The 24,111-nt window shown below is 51.8% G+C and overlaps 9 protein-coding genes across 9 annotated transcripts; 4 read left to right on the top strand and 5 right to left on the bottom strand.

Moving 5' to 3' along the window:
• Nucleotides 1-131: 131 nt before the first annotated feature.
• UCRPA7_2370 (putative rhomboid family protein) lies at nucleotides 132-1,613 on the bottom strand (the record flags this gene model as incomplete). The annotated part of the gene is made up of 1 exon (XM_007914998.1): nucleotides 132-1,613. One exon carries the CDS (start codon nucleotides 1,611-1,613, stop codon nucleotides 132-134), a length of 1,482 nt encoding a protein of 493 aa, XP_007913189.1.
• Nucleotides 1,614-2,224: 611 nt separating this feature from the next.
• On the top strand, nucleotides 2,225-2,887 carry UCRPA7_2369 (putative secondary alcohol dehydrogenase protein; the record flags this gene model as incomplete). The annotated part of the gene is made up of 1 exon (XM_007915016.1): nucleotides 2,225-2,887. The coding sequence occupies one exon, from the start codon at nucleotides 2,225-2,227 to the stop codon at nucleotides 2,885-2,887; it is 663 nt and encodes a 220-aa protein (XP_007913207.1).
• A 5,000-nt stretch (nucleotides 2,888-7,887) lies between these two features.
• On the bottom strand, nucleotides 7,888-9,153 carry UCRPA7_2368 (hypothetical protein; the record flags this gene model as incomplete). The annotated part of the gene is made up of 1 exon (XM_007915030.1): nucleotides 7,888-9,153. One exon carries the CDS (start codon nucleotides 9,151-9,153, stop codon nucleotides 7,888-7,890), a length of 1,266 nt encoding a protein of 421 aa, XP_007913221.1.
• A 1,728-nt stretch (nucleotides 9,154-10,881) lies between these two features.
• Nucleotides 10,882-12,360, top strand: UCRPA7_2367 (putative inosine-uridine preferring nucleoside hydrolase protein; the record flags this gene model as incomplete). The annotated part of the gene is made up of 4 exons (XM_007914957.1): nucleotides 10,882-10,924; nucleotides 10,979-11,081; nucleotides 11,141-11,333; nucleotides 11,398-12,360. The coding sequence occupies 4 exons, from the start codon at nucleotides 10,882-10,884 to the stop codon at nucleotides 12,358-12,360; spliced, it is 1,302 nt and encodes a 433-aa protein (XP_007913148.1).
• Nucleotides 12,361-12,639: 279 nt separating this feature from the next.
• On the bottom strand, nucleotides 12,640-13,048 carry UCRPA7_2366 (putative small nuclear ribonucleoprotein lsm8 protein; the record flags this gene model as incomplete). Its single annotated transcript, XM_007914973.1, has 3 exons — nucleotides 12,640-12,834; nucleotides 12,893-12,969; nucleotides 13,024-13,048. 3 exons carry the CDS (start codon nucleotides 13,046-13,048, stop codon nucleotides 12,640-12,642), a joined length of 297 nt encoding a protein of 98 aa, XP_007913164.1.
• Nucleotides 13,049-14,440: 1,392 nt separating this feature from the next.
• On the bottom strand, nucleotides 14,441-15,464 carry UCRPA7_2365 (putative mfs sugar transporter protein; the record flags this gene model as incomplete). The annotated part of the gene is made up of 2 exons (XM_007915034.1): nucleotides 14,441-14,689; nucleotides 15,069-15,464. The coding sequence occupies 2 exons, from the start codon at nucleotides 15,462-15,464 to the stop codon at nucleotides 14,441-14,443; spliced, it is 645 nt and encodes a 214-aa protein (XP_007913225.1).
• A 5,237-nt stretch (nucleotides 15,465-20,701) lies between these two features.
• On the top strand, nucleotides 20,702-21,100 carry UCRPA7_2364 (putative aldolase citrate lyase family protein; the record flags this gene model as incomplete). The annotated part of the gene is made up of 1 exon (XM_007915012.1): nucleotides 20,702-21,100. One exon carries the CDS (start codon nucleotides 20,702-20,704, stop codon nucleotides 21,098-21,100), a length of 399 nt encoding a protein of 132 aa, XP_007913203.1.
• A 30-nt stretch (nucleotides 21,101-21,130) lies between these two features.
• On the bottom strand, nucleotides 21,131-21,735 carry UCRPA7_2363 (putative glutaredoxin domain-containing protein; the record flags this gene model as incomplete). Its single annotated transcript, XM_007914985.1, has 3 exons — nucleotides 21,131-21,256; nucleotides 21,314-21,455; nucleotides 21,707-21,735. 3 exons carry the CDS (start codon nucleotides 21,733-21,735, stop codon nucleotides 21,131-21,133), a joined length of 297 nt encoding a protein of 98 aa, XP_007913176.1.
• A 422-nt stretch (nucleotides 21,736-22,157) lies between these two features.
• Nucleotides 22,158-23,365, top strand: UCRPA7_2362 (putative cord and cs domain-containing protein; the record flags this gene model as incomplete). The annotated part of the gene is made up of 3 exons (XM_007914987.1): nucleotides 22,158-22,263; nucleotides 22,370-22,907; nucleotides 23,038-23,365. The coding sequence occupies 3 exons, from the start codon at nucleotides 22,158-22,160 to the stop codon at nucleotides 23,363-23,365; spliced, it is 972 nt and encodes a 323-aa protein (XP_007913178.1).
• Between the last annotated feature and the right edge of the window lie 746 nt (nucleotides 23,366-24,111).

Genomic DNA, 24,111 nt, shown 5'->3' with positions numbered 1-24,111 from the left:
AATGTTGATAGTATTGCTTCAGTAAGAGTGGCATTCCTCTATAGTCTATTGTTTTCTATGGGTACAGCAGTATACAAATTGGTTCCATACATGCGTATTACAGTTATCTAAGATGCCCAGAGGAGAGCATGCTAGGCTATCCTCTTCTGTATAACCTGTTTGCTCATCTTCACGCTCTGTTGCTTTTCCTGCAACACTGCTTTCCGACGTTCCAGTCTCCTTCGTAGGATCTCGCCGCATCCCACGCCCGCAGCCATGCCGCCAATATGGGAAGCGACATCAACCATATGCCTCTTTCTCCGTACCACGGCCACTAGGTTAAAGCCCAGGACGAGCCCGATGAATCCCAAGCCCTGGATGCCTTCGTACGGATCAGGAGGCAGGCCGAGGATCTTGAAGCTGTCGAACTTGTGCATCCAGAAGTAGGCAGTCAAGATTCCCATAACGCAGCCGGAGGCGCCCAGGGTCGTGTAGACCAGTCGGTCTCTCAGCACGAGCTCCCACATGGTGGTGAGGAAGCCGAGCGAGCCACAAGCGATATAGGTGGCGACGAAGTTCCCGCGGCCAACCTCGTCGTGCAGACGGGTGCCAAAGAACCACAGCAGCGGAAGGTTGTAAATCATGTGTTTGAACTGCTGGTGCGAAAACATGGCGCCGAAGATGCTAATGGGTCGCGGAGTAGAGGCTGCCATCAAGAAGTAGCGGTTCAACAGGGGCCAACATGGCGGGAAGTGCCACATCGACCAGATGACAATATTCGCAGCAAGAATGGCAAAAACGGTCGCGGCAGCGGGTGGGATTTCCGGCCAGAGCCTATCCTCGTGTTTCGGGGGTTTGTATACCTCGCTCAAGACATAGGCGGCTGCTACGACTAGCAGCACGAGAACGGTTGAGGGTGCAAGTCGGTCCCACTTTGTCATTTCGGGTGATTCTTCGGCACCTGTTGTTGCCTTGTATTGCCATTCACGAACCCAGGGGCTCCTGGCTTCAGGATGAAGACCGTCGACGGTAACTAGCTCTCCGGCAACCACCTCGGGCTGTTCCGCTTCCTTCTTGCGCCTCTCTTCCTCTAGGCGCTGTTCCTCCTCCGCTTGGCGCGCCCTATTTCGGGCCCTTATCCGGTCGAACACTCCTACGCCATACACGTCGTCGGCTTCCGACTTTTGTGCCGTCTCTGCACCCTCTTCTGCCGGCTGCTCCTCCTCGATCTCCTCAGGCGGCGCGACCCCTCTTTCCAGCTCGCGTAGCTCATCTTCGGCTCGCAGGCCAGCGTTGATGACCTCATCCACAGGCACGGTCTTGCGCAGGTATGAAAGGGCAGTCTCAATCTGCGATGATGTGAACGAGGCCGTGTGTGGATGATATGCGGGATCCTCCAGCGTTCCGGCCACGCGTCGCCCATGTATGATCCTCAACAGCGTGTTGGCACTCTGCGTGCTCATTCCCGGCCCAAATATTGACAGCACCTCCTGGGCGTCGAGGTCCGTCTGTTGAAATGGTAGCCCTTGCTCATCCTTGTAGTTGGGAGGCAGGTCGATGTAGTGTTTCACAACGGATCCTGTGAGCAGGGCTCGTCTTTGTTGGTGCCATATCGATCGCTGCCACCGTTGCATGTGTGCCCTCCTCGGCGGCGCTACAAAAGCCGTGCTATAGCATCGTGATCGCTCGGCACGACATGCCTTCACGCAGGCTCCTAGCAAGCTCGGCTGGCTTCGGGACGCCACTCGCAGGATTGTCTGGAGGCCAGACCGAGAGGAGCTGAGGCCGAGAAAGATGCTCATGGCCGTGGTGTGAATGCGCCCAGTTTGCGCGGCCCCGTGTGGCCAGGATCCATCAACGCGCGAAGAAGGAGTGTCGTTTGGTGCCGGTCAGGTTCGGTCGTCTGATATGAACATTTTCTCCCAGCAAAAGACCCAGCGCCGAAAATTGCCTGCCGGGCCCTGGAGGAGCCCCTGTAACGAGCCGCATGCCGGGGATTCAATTGTCCGCGCACCCCGCTAGAGACGGTTCATCCCACCTACAAAGTACCCCGAGAACGTGGGGCAATCTCAAGCTCCAGCTCCCCGTTGAGCAGGCAGCTGAGACGTTTACGCAGTACCGGCCTTAGTACCTTCTGCGAAGACTTACAAGCCCAGAAAGAAGGAGGAGGATTGGGAACGTCACTTGGTCAAAAATCCTGCCATATTCCCCCGGATAGCTCAACACAAACACAACACGATCAAACATGTCCGCAGACACCCTCCCCATCTCGCCGGCACGCTTCGCCGAGGCGCTGAAAGACCTGTCTCTCTCCTCGCTGCACCTCAAGGTCCTCGAGATCCGCAACAGCATAGCGCACCTCGACTACAGCAACGAGCAGCTGCGGCCCTTCGCCGAGGGCACGGAGGCGGTACTGGACGTCGCCGGCGGGGCCTCCAGGCCAGGCGTGCCCGACCAGGACTGCCTCGATGCGATCCGCGAGAACGAGGCGGTGATTGAGAAGATGCAGGAGCGCATCCGGCTCGTGCGCGTGGAAGTCGAGGGCCGGGGCGTCAGCTGGACGGAGTTCCAGAGCAAGGAAGAGGCGGAAGCCGCGGCGGCTGCTGCTGCTGTTGCTGCTGCGCGGACAAATGGGGTGAATGGCCATGGCGAAGACGATGCTACACAGACTGCGAGCCCAGAGCGGCAACATTCAGCATGGGCCGACGGAACCTTCCAGACAGGCGTGATTCGCAACGGCGAGGTACAGATGGATGCGCAGGCCGGTCAGCGCGTGCAACCTGGGCAGGCTGCTGCTGGTACTGGAGGAGGTCGTTTAACAGATGAGGAACTACGTCGCATGCTAGAAGAGCGATTAAATCACCAAGACGATGACGATGACGAGGAGGAGGGTGGTATGCACCTATAATGGTTTCTAAAGCATCACCTATCTGCTCTTTCCAGGTGTGCAAGCTTTTTGGCGTTTGGACGGGAAAATGGTCATAGAGGGTTAAGAAGGGACATGTCGAGAAGCAAGCAAATACCCACCGAATAAGATCTTCGCTTTGAAATACCGCGAACGGTTCCGAGTCTTGACATCCAAATGATGATACTGTGCAAAACGAAGTGGACGAACTTATTTCTTCAGTCTGTCTAACAGGCCACCTCCTCAGATTTGGTCTGGTCTCGCTGAGGGCAGATAAATACAAAGGGACTTCTTGCTAATTCTCTTCCACCACGAGTAGGGCAAGCCAAAGACTGTAACTTTTTGTGCACAATAACCCATATGGACACCATCCTCTGCCCGAACGCCGTTTGCATGCTTAGCCGCCAGCAGAAACCAATGCTGTATCAATGCAACCCAGAAGCCCCATGCTAGGGAAGTAAACAGAGTAAAATACAACATAGAAGTAGAACAGCTTAGGAAGTCATCTCATGAAATGCCAGCCCGCTGTCAATGGACACGCCAGTTGGTCGTTTGTGTTCGATCGGACTGGACGTAGAAGAAGACTCCTTGGGTGTGCTCTCTGAGCCACTGGGCGGCAAATCCGCCGTTGTAGTCGGTTGTAGTGTGTTTGCGTTTTCATCAGCCGCATCTCCGCTCGTTATAGTCGGTAATTTGGGTCTCTGCACAGCATGCCGCGTAGGTATACCATCAATGACCTTCACTTCGTCATCCTCTTCCTCCGAGTTGAACTCAGATCGTCGAGCCGCATGTTGTGCTGCTCGCTTCTTCCGTCGCCTTTCTAATATGCTGTCTGTTGATGTCTGTGACTCGGTCGAAAGACTTCGGCTCCTGCCCCCCTGACCAAGGCTCTTCCCCTGAATAGTTGACGAGGTCGCCGTTCTTCTTGATGTGGGTCTGGTTAGGATGGTCATCTCTGACTCTTCTGGCAGCTCTCCCTTCCGTATCTTTCCCTCGACAAGTTTCTTGCTCACTAGGCGGCTTAAGGGTGCCTCCTGTGCATCACCATGGGAGCCGATTGTTCTCCTACTTGCCATGCTCGTCTGGCTTGCCGTTCGACTCACGGGTACCTTGCCCTCCATGACTTTGGCCGGTGGTGGTGGTTGTAGCATCCACTTGTAGCCGTCCCTGTGGAGTGGCTTATTGCTGACTACCGGAGGATGATAGTCATTGACCGGAGGGTTCTTGGGGCTGAAATAGAAGTTCTCGCGGTCTTCCTCGGAAATCGCCTTCTCCCGGCCCAACCTCCCGTCCAATACTCTGCCCGCCGCGGATCCTGCCTTCGCTATGGCGTCCATCAATTTGTGTCCTGCCCAAGCAATGTCATGACCCCATAGCTCCTCATCTTCCCTCTGATATCTCTTGTGGTTCCAATCCGCTGAATCAGCCACTGACATGGAGAAGGTCGTTCGGGCGTCCTCGGCGACCATCGTTGGGCTGCTGCTCGTATCCAGACTGTTTACAGCTGATGTACTCCCACCTCTACTCTCGTGCCCCGCGCTCGTCAACCGGCGCTGGCTTGTGTTCTTGCTCCCTCCCTTTTTGGGCAGGCTCGGGCCCATTGTTATCTCCTCATCCCAGTACGGATTCGTATTAAACGGTGACGGGTGTCGATATAGATTTGGCTGCTCCGTCTCGAGGCGTGCCCTTTCTGCGCGCTCCTTTTTGGCATCCTGCCGCGCCTTCTTCCGGTGACGGACCTTGGCGCACGGCGTACAGGCGAGAAAGTAGAAGACGGCGGACTGGACGGCGACTGTGAACGACATGGCGTCTACACGGTGGCCCTCCCTCCCCTAAACGAGACGCATCTGAGATGTATTTGTAACCGGTGGTGAGATTGAACCGGTTTCGTCAACACGCAGCAGCTCGGCCCGATGGTGGACTTATACAGGAATACCACAGAAGGGCAGCGGCGACATGAGATATGCCGAAGCAACCGCCACGGTACAGAAAGTTGGAATTGGAGTCGATGGGAGCGAGTTGTCTGCTCGGCCTGTGCTATCCGAGTAAGGTGGGTAGAGGGTCCCACAGGTCTCCAGACGGCGCAGGAGACAATCGATAGGGGAAGAACGGGAGTGTACGGGACCCCAAGCCTCAGGCTGCGAGTTTCAGAAGCGACCACTGCTACCTATGCCCCTATGGGATAATGGAGAAAGTGACGCTGGTGGGTCGGCTACTCAATCTCCAGTACTATGCAATAATAGTACAGAGACCTAGCAGGGAGCGTGGCGTGCCGGCGTGGGTCGAGCGAGCGCTGTCGAAACACCAGTCGAGCTTGGCTGGCCCAACAATGACGAAAGGACCTGGAGTCTCTTCCAGCGACGACACTGCGGTGAGGACGACTGATGACGGGCGGATTAATTCAGAGAAGCAGGTATCTGGCTTCTCGACAGTCCAATTGCGGCGTGACAGAGAAGACTGAACCTGAACGGACGAGCAAATGGTCGAGGGAGCGGGGGATGAAGCAAGGAGTAAAGCCTCCGTAGAGGGAAAAGGGCCGCAATGGGGCCAGTTCTTTTACTAATGAATGCACGAATGGGGCAGCGAAAACGTGGAGGAAGAGGAGGAGGAGGAGGAGGAGTAGGAATGGAGCGGCCTTGCACAAGAAGCCGGCGGTGAATTGGATTGAGCTGAACTGAACTGAACTGAACTGAACTGAATTGCTAGGAGTGGCTTCGATGGAATTGAGTTGAATTGAGTTGAATGGGATTCATCGAATGCTTTATTCGGCAGATTGGTGAAAGGTTGGTTTCTCTGTTTATCATCATTTCAAGGAGGACCAGAGAGACATACAGTAGCACACAGCACCCCAGAACAGACAGACGGACAGAGAGGGGGACTGCTGCTGAGGGAAATAAACCCCCCTACCTCTACCCAGGGACCCAAGGGACCAACCTTGACGAATAGCACATGGGGGTCCAACCAAAAGGGGCGACCACGTCGCTGGTTCGCTGTGTGGCGCACTGCAAGGCCCCCGAAAGTGTGGCACTGCAGCAGCAGCTGTTGCAGCCCACTCCCCTCCATTCTCTCCCCCGTTGGTTGGCCAGTGACAGGTCAACCTGGGCCTACTGCATAGTATAAACGAGTCCAGAATCCAGATTACCCAGTCGGCCCTGGGAATGGCAGGGGCCAGTGGTTTGGGAAGGCCCGTGGGATGTATCAATTCAACCTTGCCCGTTCCTTAGTGCTCCCGAAGTATGCGGGATCGGGCTGCAGAGATGCAGCCAATGCAGCAATATCAGCAACGTGTTAATGCCAATGCAAATAAATGTTAATGGGGAGGCAGGAGGCACGTTAATGGAAGGTGAGGCGAGGAGGCATTCCAGCAAAAAAAACTTGGACTGCCCTCTTTTGACACATGACAGCGCTCGCTCGCTAACTAGGTACACTTCTGTATTCTACGGTACTCTACTGCATACTATGTACAGTAGACATGTAGGAGTACAAGCAGAGTAAAACAGCCAATCACTGGGAAATAAATGGACGGGAGGACTGTCCGGGACAACAACGATGATGATGATGGCGCGCATACAGAGATAAGCATAACTGACGCCACTGAAACCGTGGTGTAAGATCAGCTTATCGCTGCAGCCGCTTTGCCTACGAAGTTTCGCCTCCCCCTCGAAAGAGCATATAGCCTTTTACCCACGATCTTGAAATGAATGAGGGTTGGCTTCAGTAGAGTTGAGCCAATATGCCATATGGGCAGGGCTTGACTTCTGCCTTCGTAATATGGCATGCTGAAAACCCAGTTTCATATGAAACACGTAGAATGGCATCATATCAAGATAAGACAAGAGGTATATTGCACCTACAGTACAGTGAGCTGTGACCTCTACGAGTGGGATGGGCAGTATTCAACACCCGAAGGATCAGAGACATTGTGGATCATCTGCTGCGCTGTCAATGTGGGCTCTGGTATGGGTGGTTGTGGATGCAGATTACCCTACACCTGTGCCTCCTGAACAACATGTTTGGCGATAGCCAGCAACCGGTTTTCTTTCTTTTGAGCAGCTGATATGCATCTCATTCGTTCATGAGATAGGACACTGGTTATCAACGATTGCCACAGACAACGCCAGAACCCGTTCCATCAAATTGATCATGTTGAATTCGCGATACTACAATCTCCTTTGGCACTATGATCTATGATCGCCCGCCAGGCCATCTCTGGCCTCGCCCTCCGCGCATTGTCTTGGCATCAAGGACAACCCCACCAGCTTTCCACCGAGCCACCCACGCGTCGTCGTCGCGATCCTATCGAACCAGGAAACTGCGCTTCCAGAACGCCAGACACACCCTTGCCACCCACGTTGTAAGCCGGGGGTGTTCTGATAAGCTCGTAGGGCCATATCTGGTGCAGTCTGGCTGGCGATCAGCGTCATCAAGTCGAAGAGGACCTTTATTCTTTGCTTAACCACGACTACCGCACGAGAATTTTTGTCCTCTCTTGGGGCCAGATCAAGTACGTGTAGCTTAATTTGCAGTGGTATTTGTCAGGTAGTAGAAAAGTCACATGAACCTCGTCTGGTCAAACACAATCTCCTTCGCCGTCAACGGGACATGTCAACGATTTTTTAAAAGTGCTTTTGTGTCTTTTGTGAGGTGTTATCCCGTACTATCATACAAATGTGATCATCGACTGTTTTGCCATTTGCTGAAGCGGCACCTCAGTTCTGAATGCCACCAATTCAGGGGTTCAAAATCGATCCGTTAACAACAATGTAACAATATGAGAGACATAATGAAAAGAAAAAGAGGTAGGTAGGTGCTATGTCGGCTTTTTCTCCCTTTGTGATCCTTGACGCTGTACATACACTCCCAAAAACAAAACGGTCGCTTTCGACCAACGCCATATGTCGTGCGATGCAAGGACGGTCTTCCCAGGTGTAGACCTATTTGTGAAGTAAAGTTTGTTGGTCCTTCACCAGTGGAAAGCCCTGCTTGGAATCAAGGAAAATCTTTTAGACATCCCACTCTGCCTCCTCCTCGGCGTCATCGGCTTCATTAGTGCTCAGAGCCGCGAAAGATGACTTTTGTGTGAAGGCTTTGGTGGGCCGTCCATTGGTAGCAGGTTGTGTCATCGAAGCAGACTTGTTCGTGACTGGCACCAACACCTGGGGTTCGGTTACAAAGTTGTCGGTCTTGCTGTCGTTTGTAATGCCGTTCTTCTTGGCCTTTCCTTTCTTGGTCTTGACTGTGCTCCAGGCCTCCTCCTCTTCTCGCAGACGCTCCAGTTGCTCCTCCTCAGAAGGCAGAGATGACATCCAGCTCTCGGATTTGCCCACAGAGGGTACTGAAGTGTCAGTCTGCACGCTGCTCGGCTCAAATGTGTCCAATGGCTGGACAGGAATGAAGCCGTCCTCGCCAAAGCTAGTCTGAGTTTTGGAAGTGCCATTCACACCATTTCCTGTCCAGACAGACGGCTTGGCCTGAGCTGCCATGAATGCAGAACCGTCCTTGGCAGCCCTGCCTTCGGCTTGGCGAGCAAGGCGACGCTGGGCCTCCATCTTGACTTTGCGATCCTGCTCAGCCTCCTCTCGAGCAATCTTTGCAGCCTCGACCTTCTTTCGGTTCTGTCTCTGCTTCTTCGTCTCGACTGGTTCTGGAGCCTTGGCCTTCTTCTGAGGTTTCTTCTTCTCCTCGGTGTCTGTCAAGCGGAGGACAGAAGGGCCTGGGGCAGCCTTCTCAAGCATATCAGAAATACCGCCAACATCCGCAGCCGCAACAACAGGCGAGGTGGAAGGGGACTGATCGTCATCGGCATCAATGCCTGCAGTGGAGGACGGTGCAGATGGCTTTTCGATCTCCGCTGGTGCATCCTTCTCCTGGGCGCGAGACTGCTTGACGGACTTCTGTCTCTTCTCATCGTGGGACTTGGTCGCGAACTTGGTGCCCTGCTTGACGCTGTTGAGCTGTCGCGCGAACTCTCGGTTGTCCACTCCATCATCGGAGCTGAAGTCGGCGGCCTTGTTCTGCCATGTCGGCGGTTGAGGCTTGGCCTGTGGCTTTGGTTTAGCTTCCTCGCCCACAAACGCTTCCATCCGTTGGCGTTTGGCCTTGTTGTCTCGTCGAGCCTGCACGCCCTCGCGCTCCACCTCCTTCCTCCGCTGAGCAGCAAGCTTGCCCAATTCCTTTACTCTCTTCTCGTTCCATTGTTTGTATACAAAGTAGCCTGCAATAGAGAGGATGACAGACCATCCGACCAAGGTGGACTGTGACACGCCCATGGTGGCCAATAAGTTGCGCGCGGAGAGTAGATGGCTTCTGGGAGTTCCCAACCGGTCGTAAGCGTTACGTGGCTAGTCTTCAAATTTGGGTGCACTTGGCTGCTGTTGATGAGAGCAGTCGGGATGAAGGCTGCTGGAAGGAGTGGTTGTCGATGTTGAGAGGCGGTTGAGGAGAGAAGGCAATCGTCAATCGCGATGAAGCTGGAGGTGCCTCAGCGGTAAAGTGCAAAAGTAAAGTGCCTACACGTGTAAGACTGCGTCAGCAACGAGGCGGCTCTGTAATTTCGTGTGAAGAGCTGAATAGGTAAGGCATGTCTCACAAGGGAAGGGGGGAATACTGACGATCCGCAGCAAATGGAGATGGCTTTCAGACGAACACGTACTCCACGCTACACATGGGACACCGAGATCCGATGGCAGGCACTGCGTGTCCCAACAACAGGGCTGGGGAAACGAGATAAACGATGGCAAAAGAGGGAAGGATATGGGAAAACACACTGGGAGAGGGAGAGATGAGAGTTCGATGGCGAGGGATGCCGTGAATGGCACACCAGCTTAGCAGGTCTTAGAGTCGAGATAATTAAAAACAGGTGGCTTCTCAGCGGCGAGCTTGCTACCACATCTCCCGTTTTGGAGAGAATCCACAGCTGCCAATAGGTTGTCGTCGCAGCCGCAATAGTGCTATTACGCACCTAGTAAATGCAAGGTCTGGGGGGGATGGAGTGCTGTAGCGTCCGGAGCGAGGTGCCGAGCTCACACTAACAGACCACCCCCCTGGTCAGGTAAAGCAGGCACGAAACACGCGCAGCATCTGCACCTTCCGTAGTGCACTTCATCACGTGAAACCCCTGCTTCCCCGCCCCATATCTACCAAAGAACTAACAGGTCTCCCCAACAAGCCCAGTTGGACCTGCTCTTTCGGGAACCATTCACCTGGCAGGTCACTGTCGCACAGGAGAAAGCAGCCATTTTCCCATTAAATTGCCTGCTTATTGGCTGTCAACGCGACCACTGCACGTCGGCAGAGGCAAACCCGAGATAATGTGTGGCAAGCGGTATTTATTATATGACCTAACTGCATTCTTGTGAGGGATGCCCAAGGAGGGATCGCTTTGCAATTGTTAGAGTTCTGTTAGGAATTGGCAGTGTTTCAATGCCAAAATCTCGTCGTGCTTTACTTGAGGGGAGATAACTCTCCAGATGTTGACTAGATGCCTCTTTTGGTCTCGCCGGGCCAAGCCAAGACCCAAGCTCTACCTACGTAGATAAACTTACCCACTTGAAGCTCTGTTTGGCTGGCCAGGCCCGTCTAAATCTTATGTAAGGCAACTGTGATAAGTGCTGCGCAGTTGCGCCATCAAGGAGGGGCATTTTTGGGCCTCGCGACAAACGTCCCGCAGCGGAGCTGGCCGTGTCTCTAGGTTGCAGTGTTTTCACCTTTGTGTAGGGCTGAGCTTGATCGGTTCATCTGAAGGAACAGAAACATCGCCATTCATTGATCTATCGTGAACAGTGTTGTGACTATTTATCAGACATATTTCGACAGTCATCTGCTGCTAACTGACTGCCCAAGCTTCAGCTTGATCTCCCAGGTTGACCTGATATAAGGCAGTCTATCCCGAATATTAAAAACCCGTTGCACCAACGGATAACCACATCTCGCTAGATTCGTATAGAGGTCTCCCTCCTATCACCGACTAATACGGACGTCTAATTTCTCATCAATACATGATGGCGCCCAAGAACCGTATTATCATTGACACCGACCCAGGTAGGTCCTGTTGAGATGGAGGAACACGGCAGGCAGGTCACTGATATATTACAGGTGTCGATGACACATTGGCCATTCTCTTGGCCCTGGCTGCTCATCCTGATGATCTGGAGGTTGTAATGCTCTCGGTGACATATGGCAACGTACCCCTGCAGAGGTGTGTCACCCTCCAGTCTCTTTACATGTCCGGACATCACTGACCATGACCACTGGCAGTTGCTTGAGAAATGTGGTAGCTCTCTTCCACGTGCTAGAGAAGGAGACTGCTTGGAGAAAGACACAGGGCAAGCCTGAGGGCTTCAGTTCATTGAAGACCTTCAAGCCCATCGTTGCAGTCGGCGCCGAACATCCTCTTGAGGATGACGAGTTGATGGCTGATAACTTCCATGGTGCTGACGGTCTGCATGGTGTCCACGAAGCTGCAAGTGACATTTGATATCCGTTGAAGCTTGTATGTGGCTGACTGTCTGCAGCATCCCGACTTGACACCGGCAGACACATGGAGATCACTCTTTGTGGATGCCACAACCGGTCCTACGGAGTCTGTGGAACCACCATCTTTCTCGTCCTTCTTCACGCCGTCCAAAACGGTTGCTCACAAGGAGATTCTTCGAATCCTGAAGGAGAATCCTGAAGACACAATCTCCATCTGTGCTGTCGGTCCGCTTACTAATTTGGCCCTTGCGGCATCTGAAGACCCCGAGACCTTCTTGCGTGTCAAGGAGGTGGTTGTCATGGGTGGTGCTGTTGAAGTCCCAGGGAACATCACCCCGCTGGCCGAGTTCAACACATATGCCGATACCGTGGCCACGGCTAGAGTCTTTGCACTAACTTCGCCTACTCCATCATCAACAATGCCCCCTGTTCCACCAAACAAGGCCACTCTCCCGCCGTATCCAGCCAAACTGTCCAAGACCTTGAAACTTTCACTATTTCCCCTGGATCTCACATCGCCGCATAATCTGAACAAGAACTTTTTCTCCGGGGTCGTTCAACCACTCATTGACGAAGGCAGTCCTCTCGCCAAATGGATCGGAACTTTCATGTTCGGTACATACAACAAGATCGAGTCTATTCTTCAAGATGGAAAGGAACCAGGAATGTCGCTGCACGACCCTCTTACCATTTGGTATATGATCACTCGGGATGACCCTCTCTGGAAGGCAGTGCCTGAACTCGAGGATATCAGGGTTGAGACCTCAGGTCAGTGGACCAGAGGTATGCATATTATCGACCGTCGTGAGAGGGCCAGACCCCCCAAGCACATTGGTCCTATCACCACCCATCCGGATGATCCTTTGGACGCTGTTGAATTCAACGAAGATGCAAGCAACGATTGGTCAACACCAACCAGGGGAAACAGAATTAACAGAATCATTGGCTCTCCAGGAGAGGATATTTTCGCCAAGTACCTGATGGAACGGATTGTTGGTTGAGCAATTTCTTTGTATTGGGTATCTCAAGGTTCTGGTCTCTTATCTTCGGACTGGGCCGCAGGAATCAGGTTGATGTTAGCTGAGATGACCACCATAGACGAAATAGAGTGCCAGTATCATACCCTATCAGGAAGTCGCATGCCTTTTCGTTCCACGTGTCTCCTCAACGCCTCTTGTAATGCGGCCAGTGCTTGTTACTGCAACTGCAACTGAAGCTGCCTAAATTCGCCCCATTTCCAGCAGCATATACCCCAGAATAGCAAGGTGCTGTCATGGAGCTTAGACGTGCTTGATTCCTCCAATCGGCGCCCCTTTTACCGCCGTCCAGTCGATACTGTTGTCAATCTCCTCATCCACCAGCCCCACTACACACACATTGTCGCCGCGAACAACATAGAGACCCAAAGGGACCTCGGCGGAGGGCTCATCGTCATCGGCAGGACGAATCACACGCTCAATGGCAGAATTCAAGACCTGTCATCCCAGCGAGTTAGCATGAATTGATGGTGCAAGTTGCAAGATTGGCGCTCACCAAGTTCGTAGATTGGTCGTAGCCACTAAGAGTTCCGACAATGGTGCGTCCATCCGCGGTGATCACGGTGACCTTCTCTAGAAAGGATGTTAGCTATTCGGTTCAACAGCATGATCCGAGGGGCTACATACTCTCGACGTAGCCGTTCAAAGACATGGCGGTTGAAGTCTCACAAACTCGCACTCCCTGGATGTTTGATATTGCCACGGCAGGTGATCCAATGAGCTGCACTGCACCAGGGAGAGTTGCTTGTCCGTTTGTGAGCTGCGCCGGACAATGTGTCGTCAATTGATGTCGCGGGGATGGAGCCTGGAAGTTTTTGGGAGGGCAGTCATTTAAGGTAGGAAGCTCTTCGGCCCCGCCCTCCAGGTGATCCCTGCGCTAGGACATCCTTGGACAGTCCCCAATCCACCTTCTGATGATCAGCAAGGTGCCACTTTCTTGACAGCACTAAGAGACCGCAATAACCAAGTCTACTCGTATTCACACTCATTAATGGCCTTCTTCAATACACAGGCATATGCCTAATTTCCAAGAGCTACCTAGGTAGAAGCTATGCCATGATACCAGTATTAGCAAAGCCAAGACTCGGCTAATAACAATAGCTTGATACATGTGGCATGGGGGCACAATGAATAGCCGCCGGCGGACGGTCCAGGCAACAAATTGTCTCTTTATGTCCATTCCTCACGCATTGAGAATGTAGACTATTCCCTCCCATCTGACATATAACCGCCATATTTCCCCAGTTGTCTCGTGTCAAAAGTCAAAATTCAGAAGCTTTAGCCATCATGACTTTGAGGGAGTGTCTAAACACCGATGCCCTGCCGCCGGTGCTGGACATGTATGTCTGCGAGTATGCGTCCCAGCCTCTTTTCTGGAACCTGAGCATCTTCATCGGCGCTTGCTTGATCTTTTACATTTTCCAAGATAAAGGCCATGTCCGCTTTGGCGGGCCACATCCTGATCCTGAGGAAGCGGCCGAGCTTGCTCAATACCTGCCATATCGACGAGCTGCTCCGGCATTTATGCGCAGGCTTCGGCCACATCTCACATCCAATCTACGCAAAGCAATGGTGGTGCTTATCTACCTAGTTGGCCTCATACTACAGTGTACCGAGACGTATTGGGTATTTACAACATGGTGGCGCTTGGTATGGAAATATACTGCTGCTAGATCTGCAATGCTAGCGAGGGAACACACGTCGATGCTTTTCCAGGTTGTAACGCTGTTTCCAATTGTGATATGGGTCACATTTGGAACGAGCTTAACTCTCACTTGTCTATATGTTGTTGGATCTCAAATCAGCAGCTTACGCGAGATCATCACGATAGACCCAGCGTCACCGACGACGATTAGCACTGACCTTCCCCGAACGCATGCATCTGACGGGAAGCTCGAGAAGTCAAGGTCGTTTTTGGAGGAGGAGCATGAGAAATCACCAGAAACAGTCTGATCCTCTGTACAGCAAAGTGCGCTTTGAATAATCTTATACATACGTACTTGAAAATAGGCAACAAAACAACCAGCCACATTACTATTCGCTTTTAAGTTTCGGTGGTAACTCTCAGTCTTCTCAATCTGAACCCTTCCACAGCCCACCTGCCTGTCGCCTTGGCCCTATTCTCCAAATACCTTTGCTCAATAAGCTCGAGGCTGTGTCCCTTTGTCTCGTACATGAACATTGCAATCATCACCGTGCAAAGCAAGGTTGAGAATGCGAAGAAGTAGTAAGCGCCGAAGGTTGACTTTGCGATCAGCACAGGGGTAGTCAACGCTACAATGTAGTTTGCGAGCTGTTCAGACAATTAGCCATCGTTTATCACACAACCGTTTACTACAAAGGTTCGAGAAGCAACTCACCCAATTCGAACATTGCGCCAGGGATGAGGCGCTGCTTCTCGTCTTTCTCGGCAGACTCTCAACCAAGAAAATGCGGAAGGCAATCGCCCATGTGGCACTGAAGACCAGGGCAAACAAATAGATGCCAACGATGACGACCCAGCGCCCTGCACCTCGGTCAGAGTGGACTTCATTCGCGGCATACAGGCTGCCTATCACCAGCATAATCGCCGTGATGAGTACCCCTCCCAAGAGAGACGACGTCCGGCGGCCCCAGTGATCAGCGAGAATAGTGGCTGGAATACTGATGCCCAAGATCACAAGGCCACTTACACCCGACGCCAGGAAAGTTGCCTTCTCTGAGCTCAGGCCGGCCTCACGGAACAGAATGGGGGCGTAATACAGCACGCCATCGATGCCCGCGAGCTGCTGGAATGCCATGATAAAGCACCCGAAAGCAGTCCGTGCACGAAAAGGGGGTGAGAATGCCTCCCCAAATTCTGCAAATGTCTGCTTTAGGGACTCGACGAGCGAGACGTCAACGGCATGCTCTAGGCCAGAAGATGACTGAGCAAGCAGTTCCTCCTGCTCCTCGGGGTCAAGACCCAGCTGTCCTACGACCGCTCGTGCTTCCTTGACGCGGCCTTTGGCGAGCAACCAGCGGGGCGACGGCGGGACCAGCGCACATAGAGCTGCAAAGGAAAATGCGAGAAACGAGGCAAAAGCCATTGGCAATCGCCACGAGAGCGATGTCCCTTCTATGCGTGCGGTCCCATAGCATATGAAGAACCCAATGACAAGTCCACATACGGTTGAGAACTGAGGAAAGGAGGACACCACGCCTCGTCCTCGAGTTGGTGAGATTTCGGCGACTTGAACGAAGGTTGTGCTGAGAAATTGCCCCTCTCCAATGCCTTTAATTAGTCTGCCGACGACAAACATGGACAGTTTGGTGGAAGCACACTCGATCGCGGCGCCGATGCCGAAGATGCATGAACCCAGGATGATGAGGCGAACTCTACCGTATTTGTCTGCAAAAATTCCGGCTACGAGCGCGGAAAGTGCTGCTGTTGGGAGGATCGACGAGACAATCAGACCGTGTGTGGTAGACGAGAACTCACCAAACGTCTTGACGAACTCGGTCATTGTAGTAACCGGACCGATCGTGCCAGTGTCGAGACTCAGGGAGTAATATTAGAAGGATTGAATAAGACAAAGATTACAACTCAGGAGAAACTCACCCGAAGAGCAATGTCACGCACGACACGATGATGCTTGCCCTGATATACAGAGGCATCTTCGTTAGGGGACTGACAAGTCCACCCGTCATCTTGAGTTACTACAAGAATATATAGCCTTCCAATTTTAATTTTGCCTCTGTCCGGAGTGTGTGCAGGTTGCCTATTAATGATTCCAACCTTGTTCTCAGGGGCGAGCTTGATGCGAAATTCTCGAAAATTATAGTTTCGTCCAAGGACAGAAGACAAGTGTATTGTGGCATAGCAGATGCCTTTATACGCCTTTCGTGATGTCGAAAACCTCTTCAACTGAGTCAACGGCCCGGGGAGTTTCGACCGTCGCCTCTTACCTAAGGTGGAGAACACGTTTGTTATCATGCACATTCACCGGACGACTGTCACCCTGTATCATTCACTCCGAGAAAGTTCACGATAAGATCCTGAAGGGCGCATCGACTACACGGAGTTTCCAGGAAGAGAATCGACTGCCTCCTCTCGACCAATCTTGGGCCCTTTCATATTATCCTTTCGAAATGCCTGTGACGCATACGCAATATCCTGCTATCGTTAGGGGACAAGCGGGAGACATCATCGGCGCCGGCTACCCCACTAAGGGCCGAGAATGGCTACTCCGTAAGCCGGGATCACGCCCGGTCGTGCTTCCACCCGCGGCGTTGCAGTAAATTGCCGCCCGCGAGTGCCCACCTCAAATCATTTGCTATCAATCATCACGATGGTCTTGATAGAATCTGAATACGATGTATTATCGACTGCCGTACTGAAAACAAAAATGCTCTAGAAGTAGGTATCTATCTTGAGAATGGCGGGTAGGGAAAAGCCATGGCAGCTTGTTCCAAATTTGGCACGGAGGTAAAGCCGTGCTAGCGCAGAACAACAGTTCTTAAGAAGCTTAACTGTATGGGTGAGTTGCTAAGTATTCTCGATACTGACTCTGCCCTGCCTGCCTGCTCACTTGGATAGGATGTGGAAATTGAACACCCAACAGTAAGCGAGATGATTGGTCACTTTTGCAACGTATTGCAGATCCCATGTCCATAACATATGCAGGAGACTTTTGTAGCACCCTGCAGGGGTTCAACATGCTGAAGTTCTGCGAGAGTCTCATAAGATAGGGTATAAGGCTGAAGCATCTGGGTTTCCTACGACTGAGTCTTATCCCCTGCATTACCAACCTTCAAGGATCGATGACCTCGGCCTTGCTTTCTCCTTCAATCTATGAATTTCGCACTACAGTAACAATGGAGCTCAATGTCCAAAACGGAGATGGTAACTATCAACCAGGCACCTCGTCTCCGTTCCGCCCACAGTCAGACAAGGATTGGGACGAAAGGAGAGCCACCATTGAAGATCTGTATTGCAACCAAGATCTCGATCTACGCAACCTGATCGCCATCATGAAGGAGCAGAACTTCATTGCAACGTCCGTCCTGAAGATATGTGTAGCCTTATCGCCTACTGATTAAATTTTAGAGAAAAACAATATAAAAGGCAAATCAAGCGATGGTGCATTGAAAAGAATGTCAAGGAACATGAATATCATCATATTATGAGAATCAAAGCCCGAAGGCGATCCCAAGGAAAGCAAACTCAATTCAATGTGCGAAAGCGACCTGTGCCACAGGGGAAAATCGATCGCTTTGAAAGGCGACTCGAGCACTTGGCCAAGAGCGGAGAAGTGCCTTCAATGAGCGGTATCCGTAAGTGCTCGACAGAACATCCTCAGAAGTTTTTCGCCCTGACGGAGCATAGCGAAAACTCCTCCCGATATTTCATACAGCACACCGATGGGATGTGCAAGCAGAGAGGACTCTGAAGGCTTAGGACCAAATCTGAAAGTATCAACTCAGCATATGCAAACTAAGGAACCGATACCTCTGTCACTACTCTACTTTATGGATCTAGGTCTTGGGGAGCGTAGTAGATTGGTCGATGATGAGTGGGCAATCTCAATCCAAGGAGAGATGAATGGCAAATGCAACCCGACAATGGAAGCGACATCACAGGAAAGGCTGAAGCGGGCTGCGGATCTGTTCTTCGTCCTATCGAATGGCACGATCGCCTTCCAACTCTACGAGAGATTGTACCAATCTCTAAACACTCATCCCACAACATCAATAAGTAAAGAGATGGTTATTATCTCTCTAGTACGCTCTACACAGACACCCACACAGGCTCAGACGGCGAGGAATATACTGAGCAATCATTTCGCTCCTGTTCTTGCGGCAGGAGGGCCTTGTGAACAGTTCTTACCGCGCATTCTGGACATTTGGCTCGATAGGATGATGGGTAATCCTTACCTCAGCCGACTACAAATACTTATGAACAGTATCCTGATTTCTGAGAGCCAGCTTGAACAACTGCCGCGTAGATGCTTCTCCATTGATGTTGTCATGGCCATTTTTCTACACTTTGGGTTCTGTGCGCGATTCATGGGCGGATGCATAAGCGATCAGGATCATGAGGTTACCACTTTGGGTTGGGAACGAACCTTGTTCGCGGCACAACAACCATTCTCCACAGTCCTCGACAGTATCGACTTAGACTCTCACTGCATTCGTAACTGTATCAACTGGTGTGCAGATGAGTTATGGCAATACTCGAGCGCGTTTCTCAATTTTGTTGTACCCTCAGTGCGAGCATCACCATCGGGAGAAAGAACCTCTGAATGCCCTTCTTTACAGCAAGACGACTTACTTCACTTGTTCTATTTTCTATGGAGTAGATATCAGCTATCTATCGTCCATAAGCCAGCAAGTCTAGCTTGGCATCTCAAGGCAGAGAATGAATTAGGCATCTCGGCAACCGAGCTACTACTAATAGTCTGCAACATGATTAACCTACCCCAGAGGCACAGTAACATTGCCCCCTTCCCGACAACGGTTACACATCTCGAAAACACTCCAACTGGATTCCTACGTCACTGCCTTTATAGAGTGGGGATTTTGAAGTCATTTGAGGACAAGATTGTGGCTCATGATTTTTTCGAAAGACTCGCCCCTGCACCGAAACTCCAGTTTCGACTCTCTGTTCAAGGTGTGCGCTATTCGAATATACGACAACATGCCAGCACTCTTCTGGGTATTCATATCGAGCGAACATCTCATGGGGCTACCAACTGTCTCGATGCGCCCGATGCCCTGACAATCGACAGATTACTTCCTATTTACTTGTGTGGTTGGAGAAGACGATTCCGGCCTGCTCGATACCGACGCCCGAAGGAAACAAGCCCCGAGAACGCTGCAATGGTAACCATGGAAGGCTGCTTGAAAGAGACGGGTATGACTCTCGAGTGTCTGTTGCAACATCATGAAGCATTTTGTGAGCTCGAGAGTCCTTTGAAGTCACGGTCAAGGGTCGATGTTGATCGTCTTAGCGACATTTGTCTTCTATCAAGTATCGTATCCTCGAGTGGAAGCTATGCTGAGTTCAAGAGCCTGGCTCGCCGCATAGGTCGTGAGCAGAGCTCCCACGAAAGCGCTAACGCAAAGCTGTAGCTTGCAGCCTGGCTTGGACAAACTATCAAACAGAGACGAGAACGGCTTGGGGGCGCAATGTAGAAATATATACATGTTGATTTTATTTGGTAACATTGAGTTGTGTTAGTGATTTCCAGCGTCCCGATGATATTTCTGTATCTAGATTCTGAAAAGGTTATCGACAGACTCATATCCATTATTTGTCGATCTATAGAAGGCTACCAAAAACTCCAGGAGACCGGATCGACGCCCAGTGGCCACGCTGAATATGTGTATGGAAACGATGTGTGGATACGCATATTGATCCCCACCCTATTATGAATATAGGCCAACGCCAGTACATGTGGCACACAGCGGGGTTCCGGCCTGTCGAGCCGGCCAACAACTCTACACTACCTGCAGCTCTGTCGTCAACTGACGTTTCAGGTCGTTTTTTGCTACTCATTTGTGCTTCGAGGTCGGAGGAACTACTTCTTCTCACCAAATAGCATCAATGGCACAAATGTTTCAGGTAGCAAGGCCCCGATGCTTATCACTGCTTCTCTATCATGGCCCAATAAAGCCGTTGTTGTCCTCGGTAGCACAAACTCGCGGACTTTCGACTTCTGGTGCCGTGTCAAAGATGCAAAAATCGAATAGGCTCAGGACCTCCTTTATGAATGATAAGGGGCCTAGCTTTGGGTTATGGCAGATGTTGCCCGGTGCCAATGTTTCAAGGGCCTTGGCAAGAGCGAACGTTGATTGGATCATGATAGACTGCGAACATGGCAACATCGATGGTGAGTATCAAATGGTTTACTTGAGGAATTGCTTCAGCCTGAACCGTTTCTTTCTCTGTCAGGTCTCGTAATGGTTGACATATAATCAGATGCGTCTATGCACGAAGCGGTCCCAGCTGTCGCTGCTACAGGTGTATCGCCAATTGTTAGGATACCTGACTTTCAGCCTTGGATGGTAAAGAGTAAGTCAAACAGTTGACAATCCAGTCTTTATTTTCTTCTAAAGCCTAATATCTCGGCAGGAGCGCTTGATACTGGTGCTCATGGTGTTCGTAACAACTAAACCCCAGCCTGAAATGAATATCGACTAACGCAACAACCAGGTTCTGGTTCCACTCATCCGAACTGTTGAAGAGGTGAAGAGTGTTGTTCAAGCCACCAAATTCCCCCCTCAAGGTAGCCGGGGTTTTGGTTCAGCGTTGTCGATGCAGAACTTCTCTCCTCAGCCAACAATGACCGAGTACTTGCAACAAGCCAACGACGCTTTATTGACCATGGTTCAAATTGAAACTCAAGAAGCGCTCGACGTCGTGGAAGAGATCGCAACCTTGGTAGACGTTGTCTTCATTGGGCCGTTCGACCTGGGCAACAACATTGGCCATCCTATCCTCAACGGCGTGATGGAGCCTGCGCTAGAGGATGCTATCGAGAAAGTCTTGACTGCTGCGAAGAAGGCCGGCAGCAAATGCGGCATATTCTGTTCGAGTGGCGAACAAGCAAAGAAGTATGCCGAGATGGGCTTTGACATGATCAATGTAGCCACAGATATCACGGCGTTGGAGTTTGTCACAAAGGAAGCCCTCTCGATAGCGAAGGGAACAGCCGCGCCGGAGAAGGGGAAGGGTTATTAATCCTTGCGCTGTTGACCTGATTGGTTCAGTTCACGCTTTCTCGGCAGCATCCATCTTTGCCTTGACTTCCTCTGGGGTGAAACGATGCATAAGCTTGAGAGCCTGTGACGCAAGCTTGGGCTCTTCCTCCGGAGCTTTGGCCTTGCTAATGTGAATCTACACCAATTGTTAAACGAGACTCTCAACGCCCAACACATGTGAATGGTAACTCACGACAGGAACGTCTAAATCATAAAGGTCTCTCCAGCCTTGTGCTTCCGGCTTGATAATGTCGATCTCTTTGAAAGCAAAGGGGCGAGTGTCCCAAACGTCAGACAGGACGGAGCGGGCCTTGGTACAAAGGCCGCAGTTCTCCCTGGTAAAGAGAGTGATCCGACAGGCCTGTAGAAGACGGTTTGAAATCCGCATCCTGATTGTGAGAAGTAGAACTAGAAAGCCTCGCAACTAGTTTGTGAAGAGTTCAGCTAAGCAAACGCAGGCAGCTTGACGACTATAACGACCGTATCAAAAAGTTGTCGAAATTGGGTGATCTTCCCTTCTGCATATTGACCCTGGTAGCGGATTTAGTGGCGCAACTAGGCCAACAGGGGCAGATATAGAGCTTACTTTATAGGTACTTCACACCTAATCAGCATTGATGTATCTAGAGAAACAACTTGCGACAAAGAAGATTGCCCAATGTGTTTTCAGGCCGTAACAGAGTCTTACAGCTTCAGTTCCTACAAACTTTGAGATATATAGCATCAGAGAGAATTGATCGGGGCTCGTAGGCTACTATGAAATCTACTTGCATGTTAGAAGTGACCTGGAAGTCATATCTCTTGGGTACCCCCTCCAACCCCACCCCCCACCACACCTTGCCGTCAAAGAGGGAAGAGCTTCTCGAAGCTTCAAGAAATCTTGACCCAACCTCAAACGGCGAGCGCGCAATTACGACGGTCATTTCCTTCCAACACCTCCAACTCCCCGCTGTGCCTCTTTGATCCACTGCGAACCTTGATAAGCAGGTAGCCAGGTTGTTCAACTCGTGGGCCATCGAGTGCCATTATTGCGAATCATGGCTCAAAAATGCGTCCACCAAGGCTGCGGGAAGACGTACACTGACCCGGATGAGGTTTGCACCTATCACCCGGGGCCGCCCATCTTCCACGAAGGACAGAAAGGTAAGCGACAATACGCATGAGGGCAGGCTATGCAACTCTTTCTCCAGCAACTATGCGGCCGCTTCAGCTAGGAAATAGTTGCTGACAATTGCTCTACGTCGTACAGGATGGAAGTGCTGCAAGCCCCGGGTCCTGACCTTCGAGGAGTTCATGTCCATCCCGCCCTGCACCGAGGGCAAGCACAGCACGACAGACTTGCCGCCACAGATCGAGAAGAAGGAGGCTCCCGCAGATGCCGCCGTGCTCAAGGAGCAAGAATCGTCAGGGCCCGCGATGCCCCGCGCCCCGATCGCCGCGCCTCAAGGGGCTCCAACTCCTCCGCCTCCGCCGCCCGAGTCCGAGGACGATGATCCGGAATTGGAGATTCCCGATGGCAAGACATGCCGCCGCCGCGCGTGCGGGGCGACCTACAAGAAGGGACAATCAAGAGACAGCGAATCGTGTACGCACCACCCGGGCGTGCCGATCTTCCACGAGGGCAGCAAAGGCTATAGCTGTTGCAAGCGGAGGGTGCTAGAATTTGACCAGTTCATGAAGATTGAGGGCTGCAAGACCAAAGACAGACACCTGTTCGTAGGCAGTGGGAAGAAGGACAAGTCCGGAAAGGAGGGAGGAGCGGCAGAGGAACTACTGGAAACTGTGCGGTGAGTATCTACTTTGCCTCCTTGCCCATGATTGCGTGTATGTTCTCGTGGCGGTCACACATGCACCGTCCGCCAAGTCTACGCACACCGCAAGTAATTTCACAGCATTCGAATGCTGATGCGGTCACAGAACGGACTTCTACCAGACGCCAAGCGCCGTGATCGCGTCTTTCTTCCTGAAGAAGATCAACAAGGACAGCGCCAAGGTCATCTTCACGTCACAGAGCATACAGCTCGATCTGCCGACGACCGACAGCCCCACGCCGAAGCGGTACAGGACAGACGTGCCGCTGTTTGCCCCCATCAACCCAGACAAGTCAACATTCAAGATCCTGGGCACGAAGCTCGAAGTATCACTCGCCAAGGCGGATGTGAGCTCTTGGCCAGTTTTGAGAAGCGATGATCGGCTTACAGGTGAGATTCTGCAAGTAGGAAGAGCCGGCAAAGTGCAGCAGTAGAAGTTGTTGAAGTGGGAGGATACGGTCCTGCACGACAGGTTGCCTCAGGGATGTGCAGGTTAGAGCTGCAAAAAGGAGAGACAGCCAAGCCAGGATCATTGCGTATAGGCTCCGCAATCGCACCTAGACGATAGATAACAGCGATGAAAAGAAGATGGGCGGCGAGGAGGGGGAAAACGTGCGTCGCAGTAGCAGTTGCACAGCCCACCTGAAATAAGACATCGAATTTACCGTGTCCTCATGCACCATGGCCTTTGGGCGTTGTTGGTGATAGTGACTGCCGAATATCTTTGTGTCTGTATTCTAAACAAATCATCAAGCCAAGATATGATGCTACCCTCTACTATTTGTCCAATATCCCTGCCGTTTCTTGAGTGAGAGATTTACGCTAGATCTGGAAACGAATTATCCGGCCATTGGGTCTCGGGACGTGCCTAAACACTTGCAGCCTAGGATCATGCGTGGCTGAGTGGTACTCCTTTCTTTTCCCTCCAAGAACCGCATAGCTGAACATCGATACCGAACTGAAGAATCCGATGCTGTTTTCTTATCGAGCGTCCGCGCCGAGAAACGGAGCTATTATACTTTAATTTCGATCGGCTATGTCTCCAGCAGCTTCCGGCTTCCATCATGACGCCACGGCGCAGAGGAATGAATGTAAGCATCTTCCCGGCGCGGCGGTATCAATTCACCACAGGACTCAGGCCAAAAAAAAAAAAAAAAAGCTACAAGAACTGTCACCTTAG

Source organism: Phaeoacremonium minimum (assembly GCF_000392275.1).
Source record: "Phaeoacremonium minimum UCRPA7 unplaced genomic scaffold PA7_03_scaffold_160, whole genome shotgun sequence".
NCBI lineage: Eukaryota > Fungi > Ascomycota > Sordariomycetes > Togniniales > Togniniaceae > Phaeoacremonium > Phaeoacremonium minimum.
Note: the sequence above shows the minus strand (reverse complement) of the source record. Positions and strands in the feature narration are given on the sequence as shown.